This window comes from Trichoplusia ni, chromosome 12 (assembly GCF_003590095.1).
Source record: "Trichoplusia ni isolate ovarian cell line Hi5 chromosome 12, tn1, whole genome shotgun sequence".
NCBI lineage: Eukaryota > Metazoa > Arthropoda > Insecta > Lepidoptera > Noctuidae > Trichoplusia > Trichoplusia ni.
In genome coordinates this window covers 9,704,235-9,723,332 of record NC_039489.1, presented here as the reverse complement: position 1 = coordinate 9,723,332, position 19,098 = coordinate 9,704,235, and the positions used below count along the sequence as shown (strand labels likewise).

The following is a 19,098-nucleotide window of genomic DNA, read 5'->3' as shown; positions in this document are numbered from 1 at the left end:
TCTAAAGCTTTTATTTGTACCACACACTATTTGGCTTAGCTTTTGCCTGATTGACAGCTATAGCGCCACCGCTATAACTTGACCCTCCTTTCCTTTCCCCACGCTACTAAAACAGGAACACATCGGGGAAAACTGCAGCTCCACCGTAGTTCAGCTTACACTGGTTGTTTGCTAAGCGCATTACATCTATTAAGAACTTCAACGCTTGTATCTCTAATGTAATTCGCACGCATTAGACATTTAAATATAATTCGTGTAACTTATGCAAGTACTAAATGTGGCTAATTTGCCTTTGAGTTAAAATTTTAACCGCGTATGTGTCGTTTTACATTGTTCGTGGAAGGATGGTTCTCTGAGTATAGGATCGCGTCCTTGGGTACAAATGGTTGACGGGAATAACCTACAGCTGTCGATGGATTAAGTGGTCTGATTGGGTTTGGGATGTGATTTTGTTTTTTTTTTGCTCATTTTGTTGAAGAGGTGTCATCGAGTTTTGTTTCGAGTGCATTAGGATGAATCATGAAGGTAATATTAAAAGCTACTTAATGATGACTTTGTTATAAATGTCGAAAGACGTCACATTCCATGAAACATTGGTATTCAGGTTACGCAGTTTGATGAAATTCTTATATGGTTTCAGACTAAAAATAATACGACTGAAGTAACTTATCAACTTCTTTATTTAAGTTTTTTGTCATTTCTTCACAAAAGACAATAAAAATAAAATAAACTTAATATTTACATAAATGCCACTACTTTTACAAAGATATATTTACATCGAAATACTAACTTAACTATTCCTTTGGAATGCAAAAATATTTGGACGGAACCATATTCCAATGCTTAAGTTTTACACTAACTTAAAAATACTTAATTTAAAAAATACTGTAATAGTTCTTGTAATACCCAATATGACCAACAATGCCAACATTGTAACCAACATAACTTGAACTGCCTTTCTGAAACTGACATGTTTGTGACAAATGTTGGCTTTATTGGCTAACGTCATAGGCATTACATATTTGAGCTTAAATACAAAACAAATTTTAAATGCATCGAAATAGGAAGATGTTTCTACAACTACACAGAGATAGAAATATTTAGACAAGGCATTGAATAGAACAATAATTATTGATAGACTCTGAAATAGAAGAAATTCGTTTAGAACCAAAAATTATCTCGAAAAAAAAATTATTACGAGTAAGAAGAATTAATTTCATAACCTTACAGATTTGATATGTATATTTGCACAAACGCACTAAAAGACACGCAATCGACGTGTTCACAAAGACAATAAAAATAAAAACACTTGAACACTGACAAATTGACCGACAACTTTAAAAAAAAAAAACACTTCTGGCTTTCAAAGAGTCAATTACACAAAACCTTAACTTAAAACTGCACACCAACTTTTAAAGTCGCTCTCTTTGTACCTACTACCTTGGTTCTCCACCATTAGGTGACCATTGCTCTCTCTGGGGGCATTGGTACCATGTGGTTGTACGTGAACCTCTGGCTGTAATCTGGTACTTTGAGGGTTGTGTCCGACCAGGGAGGGCTGGGGTTCCATCGGTCCATACCATCAGTTTCTTCTATAGTTAACGGGGGTGGAGCTAAACGCATTCGTTTTGGGCTTGGGTAGTCCATACCTAGAGAGAGATAAGTGAGGTTAGATAACCAATTATTTAGTTACATGGTTGTCTTTTCCACATCTCTTGTTGAGGGAATTCTCTGTGTAAGGAACACAAGACATATTGATTGATATTTAATCATCTTGGCAGAAATGATTACCAGGATTCAAAATCTCGATGTCTTCCCAAACTGTCATGACAACTTAGTTTCTAAATTTTTAAAAGAGCAGTCAACGTAAGTTTGTCGGTCGACAACTTTGACTGACCCATTCTGCGATATTCAGCTTAATCAGCTTTAAAATTAAGGCATCAAGTAATGTACTGGAAAATGCAAGAGTTTAAAAAGTGTTACTTGGAATGAATTGTAAAATTACCGTCAATGGCCGTGCTGGGACAGGCCTCCTGCACATGGTAGTTGACCCTGGGGTACTGCTCGTAGTACTCGCGCTTGCCGTGGTGGGGATACATGTACATGTTGCTGTTGACCACGATGTCCGGTGGCGGGTCGTAATGGTGGGGGGATCTGGAAGCAATGTGGTCGTTAGGTTCTGTGAAGGTGATGGATAGGGCTTTCGAAGTGAAGGCGTTGGAATCCCAAACAATGACTGATCTGCTTAATGCGATTAAGTATTTGGGATAAAAAACAGAACGTAAATTTTCGAAAAACTTTTTATGGTTTTAGACGACAACTTTAAAAGAATTGGAAATTAATAGGTACCTAATGACACACTATCAATAGCGTGTGTTTTTTTTCCTAATAACTTATGCTTTTTAAGTTAATTCAGTCTAACCTAATTGATTTACACAGGCAGCCATACCAGTACCAAATGTCAGCAAGACTCGCAAATATTTAGGTTGATCAAAATAAATCGTTCGAGGCATTGTACGTTTCCGAAGTCAAATTCGATTGAACCCAATCGTGACAGGAATGTACAAACTAATACAACTCCTAATCCGACCCTTTGTGTCTCCACATGAACTACAACATCGATGCGTCAGGATTTGAACTCACGATAAACACGTGTTTGACATTTCAACTCTTTTAATCTTTGAATGATGGAGGGCTTACAGAGAGTAAGTAAAAATGTAATTCTTTTTGAAGATTCTGAGATCTCAGATCATGGAACGTTGGTATTTGAATTCAGCTTGATGAAATTCTTTGCCCTTTTAAGTGCTGTCGAATATTACTTTTTTTGTATTTAGATCTAATGTTTTACAAAAGTAATGGAATAAATAAAACAAGTTAGAAAACGTTAAAGAGAAACTTATCTACAGAAATACTAGCACGTGTAGGTGATATTACTTATCCTGAAATGTATGTGTTTACAGCTGAAGAACTAATTTAGAGTTAGTACTTAATTACTAGTAAAAGAATATCAATAAAAATTACATTACAACTCAGTAACAATTACTCTCAACATGGATGAACGTCAAAACCAATATGGAACATCATCAAAATTATAAACCCTTTCTGACCCAGCCTTTCATATTTGGTTTACAATCCTTAGACCACAAAACAGAACCACTATATCATTCAAAACTAGACCTTAATGGCCTATTAATAAGATGCATTGGTCGATGATGGTTTGTAATAGGGACTTACAATAAATATGGTAATGAAAGGTGTCAAATTACGCAGTTGGACGGACGGACCGACGTGGTGATGATTTTCTTATTTATATTCCCTACAGTGTGACATGACGGGTACAAATTGTATGAGCTGACCTTGACTTGCTTGTTTATTTTTGATATACTTTGATTTATTATTTTAATGTGTGAAAATATTAGCGGGGAGAGTTTTGGTAGATCTATAATGGTTTTTGAATTTGGCTGAGTTGAGATGCGGTCCATAGTTGCTACGCGTATACCTACATCTTATCTGGACTAATATTTTAAATCTGTGATAAGTAGTATTTTTTACTTAATACAAAAATGGTAGCTGTTTGTAGTACATTCAATATCTACCACAAGACCTACGTCACTATAATATATTCCACTATTTACTGGAAAATATTTGATACATTTATTTTAAATGTAACTCACTTTATTTAAAAATACTTTCGGGTGGATATTTAACTAAAATTCAGTAAAGCTTCTCACCTTTCTTCACTGACAGTTGACTGCGGCGAATGCGTCGAATAGTCCACAGGTCCTCGGTCAACGTACACTCGTTCACAACCGCCATAGTCTGCCACAACCTTCGGCTGTACATACGAAGACACATGGTACCCAGGGTACTCCAACTCCTGGTTCTCCAAGTAAGGATATTCCTGATACTCCTGGTAACATTGGTCCCGTCGGAAGAACTTCTGGCATCGGGGATCCAACATCCCACAAGGCTGGTTCTGGTAACCATAGTATTGGTACAGCCAAGAATTTGACAGCATTATTGTTGCCTCTTCCTCACTAAAGAAAAAAAATTGACAATTTAGTTTCGGAAATGATTAGTGAAAAGATGTCTTTAATTTATTTTTTGCGATACAATATCTCACGAATTGGCATCAGTATTTAATTAAGTACCGGTCAAGTGCTAGAAAATGGCTATATGATTGTATATTTTTTTGGCGTTTCGGAAATTATACTTGCTATTAATAGCAAAATTTTAAATTCATTGGACACTGGGCCGGAAGAGGAAAGTTAAATAAGTACTTTACATAGATGGTTGACTGAACCAAAATAGCCTAAATAAACGGGTAATTCCTAAAATCGTGATCAATAGAATCTATTTCCTTTTTAATCAATCAAGTGTAAAAGTTTCGAAATTGGCATAAAAACTAATTAAATATTTCAACAGACTTCTTATTAATCATGATTGATTGGTACTCTTTGGAGCAAACTTCAGGAATATTTAAAATAGGTAATTGCGCCTGTCAAGTGGCTATCACAGTAGATGACTGACCTTTCGGAGTGGTTCGTAAATAAAAATTAATGTTAAACTTGTTTTGCTGTTTCGTTTTACTCTAGCTTGGGAGGAGCGGAGAAGAAATTATATAACGAAAATTGCAAAAAAATACTCTTTGTAACTTTGTAACTTATGCTTTTTTGGTTAAGGATGGTGAAGAGAAATGTGAATTGAGAGGTCAAGAGGAAACAGAAATATAGTTGTTTCGGGTGCTAAAAGATTTTATAGGCTAGTTGTAGACAAATTTCGGTATGCAGCAATGTCTTTTCGAAATTCATAAGTAACTAATCATCACTCGCTAGAACTCAATACTTCAAAATCACGTCAGGAGCCTAATAGCAGAATAAAACCTCTAAACCATATTGTAAATCAACCATACAAAAAAAAAATGGACAGCCGCTGAAGGAACAGCTAACAAAACAAATCATTGTAAGTAGTGTAAGGGCTTACCTTAAAATTTGATTAGTAGCCACTATGAACTGTCGAGGTGTATCCGTCGCATCCTTGACTTGTAAAACGACGTGCACCCACAAGAACTGGCCACTCCGTTGTTGCAACTTCACTAGTAATATGCAACATTTGTCTTGTTCCGTTTGTGTTACTGTAACAAAGACAATTTCATTATCATTTTACTCTTCAAGTTTAACTTCATTCTGTTTTTTTGTGCCTCGCGTAAAACTAACCAAAAAAAAAAGGTTTTGTGCTAAAGCGTCTTTTTTTGTTGAGAACTGTCAAACCAATACAAAATGTACCTCGCAATCAAAATATGAAACGAGCCTCAAACCTGTAGATATTTAAAAAATCTCTTAAATCAGCTGTACAAACTATCTAGCATGTAAATAAGGCAACGAAAAGTAAGTCCCTTAAAGCATCACAATTAAAAAAAAAACTCCTCAAATTAACCTACAGCTAAACTAGCAGTCTAGAAGATTTCGCTGTTAACAATAAGACTGCCCTTGCACTCATAAACTATGTGATTACACATCAGGGCCCCGATTCTGCTGCTACAATGGCCGATGAATGCCTGGCAATTGGATTAAAATCTGAAATGATTGATATTCTCTTAAGAATTTTGCCAACACAATAATTGGAAGTTAATTGTTTCGATCTTGATTGTTTTGAGAATTTTCAATTATTGTGTAGAGAAGATGCTGAAGGTAATAGGAAAAGTGTCCTTTTCATTCATTCATCGGCCATTGTAAATAGCAGAATTGGGGCCCTGATGTAACTCTATGATGATGTACAAAAAAGAATATTCTAATTCATTTCCACTTAAATTAATTTAATAACCTAATTATTCTTTTCATCTTCACCACTGTTTACTTAACCTTAACAATAGCCTCCAGCATTAAAACCTTTTTGTAAAATATTTTTTATCCCGAGCAGTGGTAACTTAATTAGCATCTCATAATTGTGTTGAAGAGATTGTGAATAGGATTTTTTAATTTTGCTGAGTTCTTTTGCTCTGTCCTAACTACATCATCTTGACGCCTAGATTGTCATGTAAATTACCTACTTTGAAACAAAGACCAGACAAACTTAGTTCCAAAGAAGTTTCAATTTTAATGTCTATGAACATTCTTTGTCCTATTCATATCATATTTTGTAAAGTACCTACAGAAAATGTCCTTCCGTCAAATTCGCGTTGTACTTTTGGTAATCTCAACAGTCTTGCTACGACGGTTCATAAGACGGTAGGAAAGACCTTTACGCTATAGTACATTTTTCCACTTGGGATACGAAAATCAAAAAAAAAGAGACATATTAGGACTGTATCATAAGATCTTTGCCTCTTACTACTAAATGTTCTGTAATCCGATAATTTTATCCGAAGCTTGTTATGGCTCGTGACTCTATTGAGAAAGGATCGGCTAATAATATTTATTAATCAGCTATCATATTTCAGAGGAGTGAAGATCTTGTTTCATTACTTTATCTATATTGCCTTAATAGATCAGTGTATTCATAATCATTTCGTTTGCCCTTAGTCTCTATTTGACACTTATTTCTAACTTAGATAAAATAGGTTCTTGGTAAAAAGGATCGTCTAAAAAACTCTGATTTTTGACATAGAAATTTGGGTCTTAAGTCTAAGGCATTTAGGCATTAGATCTGTCAGGGTTAATAGACTTAAATATTGATGTTATTATGTACTCAATTGAAAAATAACTTCAATACTTACCTAATCTGTGTTTACTCTGTGCCTCCCGTAAGCTGTCCCAGTGTATAAGTTGATACCAAGATACGTCAGCTAATTCAGATTTTTTCCATCCTAAATACCATTCACCGCTGAAACAAAACGAAAAAGTGAAAATACTGAAAATTGAATTTTGGAACACTATGCTGAAAACGTAAACACATTTTTTAAATTTCAGTAATGTAATTAAACGCATGATGATTAATTTAGGATCAAAAATAAAGTTGTTTTTTTTTTTGTCTCAACTCGAACTTTTTAGTTCTTAGTAGTTACACGGTATCAATTTATCTTAGTCACAAACTAGATTAAAATATACCGCTATTCGATAAATTGGTCTTATGAATTCCGACTGTAGCAATTTTTTGTCTTAAATATTTGACTCCGAATAAGTAGGTATTTAGCGTGTTATAACTAAGAAAGCTAAAACATGGTCAATGGACTCTACCTGAATATTTTATATAAAAGAAATAAACAATCTTCTACAATTCCCACTTGCAATAAAAAAAAATACCAGAGGAATAATTAAAGTAGAGCAAAACATTTTTAAGTCCTACTTTTTCCAACTATAGACCGCGATAAGCTGTTTTGATTGGTTAGTTGGTTACTTACTTGGCATCAATATGTAATATCTTCATATCCATGGCGTGTACGGTGGTGAAGACGTTGGTGGCGCCGTGCACGACGCACTCACGCGTCTCGGGCATGGCGAGCGGCGTGCACACCGCCAGGAACACCGGCTCGTTGCGGCTGCACAGCGGCAGGTACGACACATAGTGGCCTCGGACCAGAACTACCTGAAAATATGCTGAAGTTTAACATTTGCTCCATATTTTAAACCATTTGCAACTAGTTAAAAGACTTGGTCATAAAAAGGTATGGCAATATTTTGCCTCGAAGTTCTATAAGACGACTTAGGTTTTGTCACGTTTTATGCGCTCAAAACGATGACTGAAAACTAATGTAAAAAGAAAAGATTAAAACGAAAAAAGATTTTGTAGCATCTGAAATAATAATCGGGAAAAATATTGTAAACCTACCATTGGCACATAATATATATATATATAATGATAATTAAATACCATTACGACAAACACTTCAAATTATAGCTAGTTCTATGAAGATCGATTTAGTCGTATCCGGTTTTGTAAAGCGACAGTCTAAACAGCAATAACATCTAGGTTCAGAAATAACGAGACTGCGAAAGTTTGCATGATGTTGCTAATATTACTGGCTCATAATCGTCGGCAAGTCAATAAAGGCGCTTGACTTCTAGTTGCGAATTGACAATATTTGTCTTCAATTACTTTTTAGCACTGTCAGTCATGCTTGTAAATCAAAAATGAAATGGTATTATATTTTTTGTAATAGTCAGGCTTAAAGTTGTATCCTTAAGCAATGTTAGTATTAGATCTATTGTTATATCATTTTAGTCGAATACTTACTTTTTGGTCACCAAATCTCATTTGTCTTCTTGCGTTTCTGGACACGTTCATTCTACAGAAGAAATGTCTATTCTTTGGTACGTTTTCAGTCTCTCCGTTGCCTCTGTTTAGTTCCATTTGGACTGTCTGGTGGTCTTGTCTGTCAATGATGTCATATACACTGTCCCCATGTATTAGAAGGTCCTCCTGAAATATAATTGCAAATAAGTTCTGGTGTCCAAAATTTCAATTAAATAATCAAACATTTACGATCTTCTGACATACCATCGAATGTCCTAAGTATTCAGCCGCGTTTTCTGATATGTACAACAATTTTCCGTTTTGTGTCATCATCATCATAAAACCGTTCATTGCCTGAAAATACATTGTAATGTTAGTTCATGTCACGTCAAACGCTCGTAAACTAGGTAAGTACTAGGAAAAAAACAAACCTTTGAAAATCCGATATTAGGTGTGGGAGTTGGTTGTTCTTGATACTGATAGCTGAAGTCGTGACTCTTGAGCACTAAAACGGAAAGAAAGACGGTATTATGGGTGAAGTAATAGCAACGGTAGATAAGATAGCGAACTAAATGCATTTTAAACGTCTTAATATGCCTTTTCGTGACTGAAGGTGAGCTGACAAAAAAGTTGGGGAGACGATGCTTCGAGATCAAGGATAAATGAGACGTGATGAGTTTGTCCAAAGATTTGGGCCATGAGAATATACCGGAGGAAATGTCACATGGAAATGAAGACGGACTAGACGCACGATTTCGTTATGAAACGGGGGTAGTAACTGTTGATAGTAAAGGAATTGAGGACAAAGAAATGTAGCACTTTAATATTTTTGGTGTTGTAATGTAACTGTTTTGGTTGCTTTATAAACGCTGACTGTGTTTAAATACTATGTAAGGTCTTGTGCGGCCTAGTTTGTTATACGTACAGATTTGGAAGCACGAGTGCCAGGTTAGAACTCAACGCAGACAAATACCAAATCGATATTTTCAAAGTATGCATTTACTTTCTTTGCTATGATAGGCTACTGCTTAGTGATAATGAAACCCAGTTTATAGGATTAAAATTGAAAATCGGAATCAAGTGGGGCGATCAGTGTACAAACCAGCCTTTTATTTAGCTTGGCCAGCAGTGATACATTTATAGGTATATTATCAAAACAAATGCTTCTGCACTATGAAACCGTTTAAAATTACAGCATACTGATAGTAATACGGATAGCAAGTTAACTTCAACTAAATCACAACTCCACTGTTTTCCGTTCTATGAGATGGTAGTAACTTTTTTTTTTTATTAAAGTTGCAGCAATGCTTGTTTAAAATAATCATGAAGACCGTTAAATTCCAAACTATTTTATGGCGATATGGTTCATATTCTTACGTGGATATTTACTTAACGCATTAAGAAGGAATGCTTTGTGGTTTTGAGTATCTCCATGGAAGCTATTAAAAAGGAAAAGTGAGGCTTTCACCGAATTATATGTTTTAGTATTAGAAGCCGATTCCAACATAGGTGAGAGAGGCTAGGATGATGATAAAGCTGCAGAATTATGACATTTTTGGGAATCAGGCATGGCTTATGAAGATACTCTTGTTTAAAAATCTGGAATAATTTCTACCGTTTTTTACAAATAGAGCTAACCTTTTAATTAAAACAGTAAATTGTAAATTAGTACCTGGAGAGAAACGGGATAAAAAATCTGATTCCGTAGTTTTTGGAACTATCAAAAAGCCTAGCCCAATTCCTATTGGCATGAATCATACCATCAAACCTAAACGTCATCGATCCAGTTACTCCACTGACCTACAGTTACATAATGGATCACAAATCGTCGTGTGGGCGTACTGGGAACATTCTGTTGTAGTGACTAACGCTGAAAGTGCCTGTCTTGGCGAACTAGACGCTGTCAATGAAATGCTCTTGACAGAGGCCTAATAAATGCGGTATTGAATCTAAACTCGTTTATCGTTGTACCTATTGGGTTGTGGGTATGTATTTAGAACAAAGTTCTTGTTTACTTAAGCTTAAGATTTAGAGCTATTTTATAGTGGCCTGGTTTCTAACCTTGCTTTATTTTCATTTGATAATAATGCCATTGAATTTACATGTAAAAATAATGGTATGTATTCTGCTGCTAGATTGACGGTTGACATAATTACGAGTTAAGAAAACCCTCGGATAGCGTCAGGGTCATCAGCAGGCTTTGATTGTACTAATATCATTGGAAATGGTTTAAAATACAATAAGCTACAAAATAACACACATTTAGTCTACCGATACCTTTACAAACTGCTTTAGATACGTTCTTTATAGTTTTCCCGTATTTCATTTGACCTTTTACTGGTGTATTAATATAAGTTGTTAAGGTAATGCGGAATATGGTTCACACTCAACCTACTTTCCTAAAAGTAAGTTCATTTGAGTAAAACGAACAAAGAATAACTATATTCTGGCTTTGTGTTTTAGACAAGTTTCAAGATAGTAATAAGTTCCAAGTTATCCGGTCTTAAACAAGAACCTTGAAAATTTTCTTTAAAATGTTGATGTTTACTTAAGCATTAAGTAAGCAAGCACGCTGAAACAATAAACCTTCAACTTTAGAAAGATTTTCTTCTAGGGACCCTAACACCTAAAAATAATTAACAGAATAGTGTGGTGTTGGAGTGATTCAAAAGTATGAGAATCGAAGTCTTAACCAGTGCAGTACAATAAAAAACGAGCAGTTCTGACTCAACCTCTATTCATTTGTTTTAATCGTGTACTTTTGCTTTTGAGTAAACGACCAAATTAAGGCAATTTTAGTAGCGTCTCCCAACAATCGTGCCTTAAACTGATGAACTCTACTGAATGAATCCTTCACTAACCTTGTTGGAAGTAGTTCATCTTCCTGACGTAGACGCAGACGAGCGCCATGAGCTGCAGCTGCGAGAGCCGCTGCCGGGTGGAGGGCGGCAGCGGCAGCAGGTCTCGGAGGTTCGATATCTCCGCGTTAATGAGGTCCCGGCGCATCTTGCTGGCACCCTTCGTTGATTTGGTTGGCTCGAATCTGCGCAATGGAGAAATTGGATTAGAAAATCGATCAACCAATCGAAGGTCTTTGTTATTTAAACGAACATATAAGACATTCTTTTCCTCCCTTGGTTTGACTGCGGGAACTGACGAGTTGTAGTATCAAATTGTATTTAAAAAAATATAGTTATTGATGCGGACAGTATCCTGTTAATATCTATTCTAAACCTACGTATTTGGTTATTTAAAGCTATGTCCAAAATATTGATGACGATGCAAGTTTATTCTACTTTTTTCTAATAGTATCTACTTGTTGGTTTGAGTGATTAAAAAGTGTCTGAGATTTGACATATTTTGAGAGCAAAATAACTGAGTAGGTAATTATGTTGCAATTAAGTCCTTACATTTGTACAATGAAAAGTTGAAAGTACACTACGAGCAATGCAGTGCGCGTACTTAATGTCTAAGTTGACTAGATTTAATTGCTTGCGACTCCAAAAGTATATCATTATTGAAAAAAATGGCATTGCCACATCCGGCTAGTGAGATTTAAAGTATTTATTTAGTAGATAATATAATTTATAGCATTATTGTAAACGGTACTTCTAGTACCAAAATCAACCAACACACTTCTACTCCTATATTTCTGTAATATTTTCCTTTAGAAAACCTCACAGTGATCTCATACTGAGGAAACAATAAAACACCGCTCACCAGAAAACATCTAACTTTTCCTACTTAGAAAAATTCATATTATTATAGAAAGCATTCCAAGTTCTAGGATGCAGACAATGTGCGGATGTGATGTTCCGGACAGGTGTCTCAACATCACATTAACATAGCGATCTCGAGTTGTGTAATATGCGCAAGCGCAGGATACCTTGATTTATCGTTTTGACGGATTCGCTTGATGCTTTTTTGTTTAAGTTTTTGTTTGTTTTGTGTCTTTGATTGTTTTATTTTGTTTGATTATGTCAGTAAAGCGGTGTGTGCTTATGTCAAAGGATTCTTATTCATAAGTCACTGTTTTTAACATATCTTACAAACGGATTTGTGTTTATTTATCTTACATGATAAAAATATTTGTATTTTTTTTTTCAATAATGTAACTGTCATTACAATTTACAAGTTTTACACAATAAATGCCGTCCGACGCTCTCGCAGGATATCTCTCTTATATATTTAAACGTTACCATTCATTGTTTTTACTTTTCATCCCAGTTTCTCTTAAATAAATCTTTTAATCATTTTTTATTTAAGCATATTTTTTCATAAAAACTTTTTAACAACCTTTCCTAGCCGATCTTAATTTGGACCATAAGGGCTCTCTGAATAGTAGTTTTTTGCTTCATATTTTTTAATTATACCTTTTAAAATTATCACCCTTATAGTTAGCACACTAAGTTAGTTACCTTTGAGCTATTATTTCCTTACTCCTATCATTCTATTAAAATTCACGACGTCTGCATTAGTTAGAAGCTGTTATAATAAACATTTGCGATTGATACGATTTAGATAGCTAAGTAGAGTTCTAGTGCGTATTATAGCGTTTTTTATAATCTGCGCACGCGCAGGATGCATTGATTTATAGCTTTGAAAACAGAAGGCGACTACTGTTTTATTTATATTATTCTCTTGAAATAAGAATTATTAGAAACTGTGTGAGAATTTCAATTTATGAGAAAGTTTTATACTAAGTATGAACAATTTGATTTGTTGAATGAGCGAGTCAGTGAATGAACATGTTGCTATACCATAGTTAGTCTGTAATTAATAACATTGTAATTTTAAAAATCTTTTTTCTCGTAATTAGATATGATTTTTTACATTGTAAATATTACATTTTCCTTCAGTAAATTGGTATTCAAAATAAATTGATAATCAATTCAATGATGTGTATGATTATTATATTTATAATAACTTTCGTGAGGTTGAATAGTCCGAAACTAGTGGGACAATCCCGATAAATACACGTGAGTAAACCGTAGCATCGTTTCATAATTTAAATTAATTCTTACTTATATTTTACGTGATGTATTAATTGCCCTTTAATTTCGTTTTAACCCAAATCTAGAAAATACTACCTACAAAAGTCATATGTCATCTTTATCCTAACTGCATCACACACCTAATAAAAACCAGCACAGATCCGAACACGCAATAAACAATCTTATTACATCATAATTAATTCAAACAAAATAAATTGCCTACAAAACATAAAAAAAACGTAAGGAAGTGTCTTTCCGTCCGTCCGTGGCATGTTAACATGCGTTAGCGCACCCGACGCGCTGCGCACGCGGCCCTTTCATCTCACCTGGGAGTCCTTTTTATATCTATTTATCCTTTTTTATTTCTTTTTATTCCTCTGAGTGATTAGACTTTTTTTACAATCGTTAAGTATGATTGTGGGAAACGAACGGCCAGTTATTTATAATAGTCTTAATAATAATTCGATTGATTTTTATCGATTGTTTGTTTTCAAAGATCGATTGGTAAGCGAATAAATTTTTATTAATCGATATTCGTTTGTGAGTGATTTGATTAGCGTTTGTTCATTTGATTGTATATTGTTTTAATACGTCATTTGTTTGTTTCAAGGTGAAGGTTGAAATGAGTGTTTTATTGATTCTAATTGATAATAAATTATCTTGTGTGTGCGAAATATTAATGAAATGAGTTACAACATGGTTCAGGATGAGTTTTTTTTTCAATCTTCTATTTCCTTTTAATACTTGAATGAAACAAATCCCAAGTATGTACTTGTTTTTAATTCTCGACAATGACGTCACCAAAACCTCTTGACCCGAGCCTTATTTTTTAAATATATCAAATCAAGAATGTGTCTGTAAAATCGTTTACACGTCTAGCCACAAAAACTGGCATTCCTTACATATTGAGCCGTGTAATGACGTGGACTGTTCACGCTGAATTTTGGTGGTAAAGCGTTAAAATTCTTCCGTAATACATTACTGGACATCTGGTGAAGGTGTTGATGGTGTGGTGTAGTTATTCTGGTCGGTATTGTAATTAGTGGTCAATGTAGGTACGTTATTTAGTTGATGGATAAGTAATATGTGTTGTTTGGAAGATATCAGAGCAGTGATTTTGTAGGCAACTGATTTTACTGCAGAACATTAAATTTTTGAAGTAACTGTTAATTTGTGTTCGTGTTTTATTCACCCTTCTTTTCGAAATTAATATGAAATAATTATTATTTAAATAGAATAAGGAATGAATACCGTTCCATCTTTCCTTTGAAAATGGTATTGTTAAAAGGTTTTTTTTTTAATAACAAATCGGTGTCGTAACTTCTGTTTTGTAATTAACATTAAGCTTTAAAAGCGTCAATTAATAAACTATTGTTCACAAAGTCTGCTTCTACAGGATAAAATATTTTAATTAATTTTCTTGAATAAGTAAAGGAAGGTTTAATATTTTTTTATGATTTTCTTATAATTAAAAAATAATGTATGGTGAATTATAATGAAAGCGATGTTTGTAAGGAAAACAAACCCGTCGGTACTCGTAATTTTATCAAGAGGGGTCTAGTTTAATTTTGAGATGCTGAAAAATATTAGTTATGTTGACGTGTATAAGTGTTTTTTTTCTATTAGTTTTCAGCCCTTCAAAATAAATATTAATTGAGTAAGATATTTTTTGTAGGAAAAAACAAACTTAGTTGCAATCATTTTCTGTCGTTGTTTTTAGCAACCCTTTCTTCCTCCAGTACTTTACCGTTTTTCATGTAATAATGTAACTCTATGAGATTCTACGTAATATGTAAAAAGAAGTTTTATGTTTTGATACCAACATAAAATATAAGTGTTAACGTAGAAAATATATTCTTTTTCTCTCTCTCCATATCGATCTCTCTCGTCTGAGGATCGTGGTCAGCAAAATATCATCGCAACTTTGAAAAAAAAACTTTACATTAAAACTTTAAAAAGACTTGATTAAATTTTGTTACGGTAAATATTACTTTGAAAAACAATGCCAAAAATGTGACCTTGTTTTTTATACGTTTCTACGTAGAAATAGGAAACGTTATTTTTAGTACGAATATGTAACGCACGATTATCTTCGATCGCATATTGTTCTATTTTTATTGAATTTTTTTTTTTTCATTGAATTGCCTTTGTTTTTGTTTGACGTCTTACTTTTTATTTTGCATAGCTACACTTACCTAGTACCGACATGAAAATCAATGTATTTTTTATTCGATTAATTATAATCGATTGCGCAAATTTGACTTTACAAAAACATTTTTCCTTTAAGTAAAGCCATAAAAAACTTGCAATCTAAATTATTTTATTTGTATATTAAAGTATTAAATCACGATAAATTGTTTCTTTTTACTTAGGATCGGTATTGTATGTTTTTATCTCCAGTATCTTTTAACTGTCTCAAATAGCTTTATAAGTTTAAAATATTTATATCTAAAACATTTACGTAAAAGGAAGGTCCAAAACGGCAATTGTACTTTAATTATCAAGTCCTACACGTGTCGATCAGACAAAAGCACGTGTCACGAAAAAATCCTTTTATTTTCAAAATAGCACATGCTTTATTGAGAAATCACGAAAATACTACGTAATATTTAGACGCAAATACTTGTCCATACAAGGTTACTAGCATACGACATTACCTAACTCTAGTACATACAGTGTTAATAAATACATAATATATACACACAATAAACGCCTTTATAGCTAAAATAAATAATGGCGATAATTCTGTGAACAGTAATTTTGGCTGAAATAATAAGCACTGAAAAGTAATTTAATTAACATGTATGCAACAATAGATCAAATGTTTTCATTTTCAGTTATTTTTCTTTGCTCTAAAATATTATTATGAGACTGATTTTTTTGTAGGTATCTAATCATATAGAAATAAAATATAATTTAAAATACTCAATAAATTAAGTCTTCTGGGGTTATTGTTTTAAATAGTATATTCTATAATTTCATCTATTTTTTTTAATTTTATTACTTATACATGTAAATGTAATGAGGATACTTTATAGTAATTTGATCTATGATCAATTTCAAATAGGTAATATACTTTTATGATAACAAATATTACTCCAGAAAGTTTGAATATTCCTTTTAATAATTAAGCATACTAACTAAGTAATATTCAAATTCGTCTTACCTTAAAAACATCTTGAAAATTTCAAAATAAAAATCTCCAAAACAAATTTACTATTTCTAACACTTGAACCACGATCAATCAATTCATAATTAATAAAATAAAAAGTAAACACGACCACACAGCCCGAACGTCGAAGTCTTAATGATAACTTAATAAAAACAACCCTTCGCACTTTACTTCACAAAATTAATGTTAATTGTGACAATAAAAATAACGATAAACAGCACGTGTCCGGCATTATTCAACAAACGGACGATATCACACGAATTTTCATCTTCCACTAATAAAAAAACTATTATAATTTAAATCTAATGTCAGCGCGTCAATTTATGCGTGAGCTTTTTATTAGAATGAGATTAAGGCACGATCCTGAAGCTCCGATACTTCCGTGCGCCGGCGCACCGGGAGAACGACTATAAAAACCAACTAAGCCTCTCTTTCCCGCGAGCCTTATTTTCTTTTTTACGTTGAAAAAACATGCGCGAGCGCCTTAACGAATCCCTACGGGTGGAGGGGAGTGCTCCAATTTCAAATTTTCGAGACACTTTCGTCTTGTCATTTTGGAAATGTAACTGTGGTGTAATTAGGAAAAAAGTGGACTTTGAAGGTTTTAATATAAGCGCTTTAAGATGCGAGTGCGAGGGAGACGAACGTACATTTGTGAGACGCGTTTTTCCAGCATCGTTCGTTGTTTCGCGCGAAAGAAATGGAAAGAGTTGTACGTTACTTACCTCGCTTCAGATTAATGAGTTCGAAAGAGACGTAGGTAATGGCCGGGTAATTACTGTTGTTTCGCGTAAACGAGACGAAACTATAATGATTGGGCGCAATGACAGTTATTGATATTGTCGTAATAAGCGTCGATTTGTGGCTCGGAGATTTGCCGTGTAGGAGGGGTGCGCGAGCGCATCTAGATCGCTAATGTTAATTAGAATTTAATGACGGCTTGTTGGGATTCGCTGTTTTTATGGTGGTATATGGCGTTTTAATTTGTGTTCCAAAGAGTTAGCGAGTTCTTGTTATGTTTAGGAGCTTACTGCTATTTGCTGTATAAATTCATTAAACACTACTTAGAGTGGTTCGAGTTAATTTCATGTTCGTGCATATTAATTGGTGTCATGTTTCGTTTTGTTCGCATTTGTTTGTCATTAATTTAGTTTAGATTTAAATGGAACTGTTTACTTGCTGTACCTACAAAACATTACAGGGGTAACACAGCTTCAACTAAAATACTGTAGCATTTGTAATCTAAATCCTACTACTATTATAAAGGCGAAAGATTGTAAGTATGGATGTATGGATGTTTGTTACTCTTTCACGTAAAAACTACTGAATGGATTTGAATGAAACTTTACCACAATATAGCTTATACATCAGAATAACACAAAGGCTACAATTTTTGAGGTTTCTAATGTGAGGTCGTAAAAAAACACATTTTTTGCGCTTACGTTGCAAACGCTGACTGAACCCTACAAGATAGATAGAAGGCAGATAGATAGATAGAAGGCAGGTATAAATTATAACTTATATCTTCTAACCACGCGGACGAAGTCGCGGGCAACAGCTAGTTCTTAAATAAGTTACGAATTTAAATTGTTTCTAGAAACTCCGAGGAGTAAAAGTTTTCTAATAATCCTCATAGCATCTACAGCATAAACTTATCAAATATGAAACGTTATTAAAATTTTGTTGCATAACTTTATACATTAAGTTGAGCGTGCTATCATAATATGTAGAGTTCTGAACGATGCTTCATCTGATTTTTTCATATTCATGATATTTACCTATGTATAAAAAGTTAATTTTTTATTTGTTTTTTGGATTCGATGTCATTGTAGGTTTTGACGCGACTCTATAAACAAGCAAACATTCAGTTATTGATTTATTTTTATCAAGTTATTAAGCATGTGATTGCCGGCACGCAATGGCCGATTGGCTTAGGTCACCACGCCAAATTCAATACGTGCACCGTGCTACGGGTTCTATCCCTACTTGGGACTAGAATTAATGCCTTTTTGCTGTTAATTGTATATTTGTGAAGCTCCCGACATGAGTATTAAATAATTTTGCAAGGAAGAATTTTTTTTTATAAAAAGTTGAAAAACGTGATACATATAAATTTTGTCATTACAACACTATTTTTATGGTTCTGAATAAATAACAATCTAATCTAAATTCAAAATTTATTAAAAAAAAACATTATGTAATTAATGTACGTAATACCAGCTAATTGAACAACTAACATGACCGTTTCTCCCTATCATTCACTCAATCTTCAAAAAGTTCTTAATGAAATTCTCAAAGAACACAAAATCAATGTGTACAAAATAAAAGTTTGAAGATGAGTGGTCGCCCCGGGCCGCGTGTTACGCAGATAACCGAGTAATCTCTACATCAACACTTAATGTGGGAACCTTATACCCGTAAGCTTTTTAAGTAATTACGTTTAACATTCAAATTATTTTTACGGTATGTTGTGTCGAAAGTTTGACTTGTAACTGGTGATTAGTTTTATGGTTTAAATGTTGTCACATTGACATCGGTGATAAGCATGTTAATTAATACGTAGATTAGGTAAATAGATTAAAAAAGTCCGGTTAAGTAAGAGGTTAAAGAAAAAGAAATAGGTTCTGTGACAAATAAATTCGTGGGTGTTCACTCTCAATTTTATTTGTCACCCACTAAAACTTGACAATCGTAGCTTAATCCATCTTTGTGTTAAGTATTTTCATTTGTTTAAGCGGCAACACACATACATCATCTGTG

At 33.7% G+C, this 19,098-nt stretch overlaps 1 protein-coding gene across 1 annotated transcript; it reads right to left on the bottom strand.

Moving 5' to 3' along the window:
- Positions 1 to 288: 288 nt before the first annotated feature.
- On the bottom strand, positions 289 to 17,536 carry LOC113499454 (neuronal PAS domain-containing protein 4B-like). The gene is made up of 11 exons (XM_026879938.1): positions 16,333 to 17,536; positions 11,034 to 11,215; positions 8,604 to 8,677; positions 8,437 to 8,526; positions 8,173 to 8,358; positions 7,340 to 7,524; positions 6,716 to 6,822; positions 4,984 to 5,134; positions 3,732 to 4,037; positions 2,006 to 2,154; positions 289 to 1,649 (listed from the first exon to the last, which is right to left on the bottom strand). Exons 1-11 carry the CDS (start codon positions 16,341 to 16,343, stop codon positions 1,456 to 1,458), a joined length of 1,635 nt encoding a protein of 544 aa, XP_026735739.1. The 5' UTR covers positions 16,344 to 17,536; the 3' UTR covers positions 289 to 1,455.
- Between the last annotated feature and the right edge of the window lie 1,562 nt (positions 17,537 to 19,098).

Bases quoted from the DNA above. Each gene is read 5' to 3' on its own strand.
- LOC113499454 (XM_026879938.1), bottom strand. The intron at 8,678-11,033 runs GTTAGTGAAGGA...TTTCCGTTTTAG, and splicing joins GATGAACTACTTCCAACAAG to TGCTCAAGAGTCACGACTTC. The intron at 2,155-3,731 runs GTGAGAAGCTTT...CATTGCTTCCAG, and splicing joins TCAACTGTCAGTGAAGAAAG to ATCCCCCCACCATTACGACC.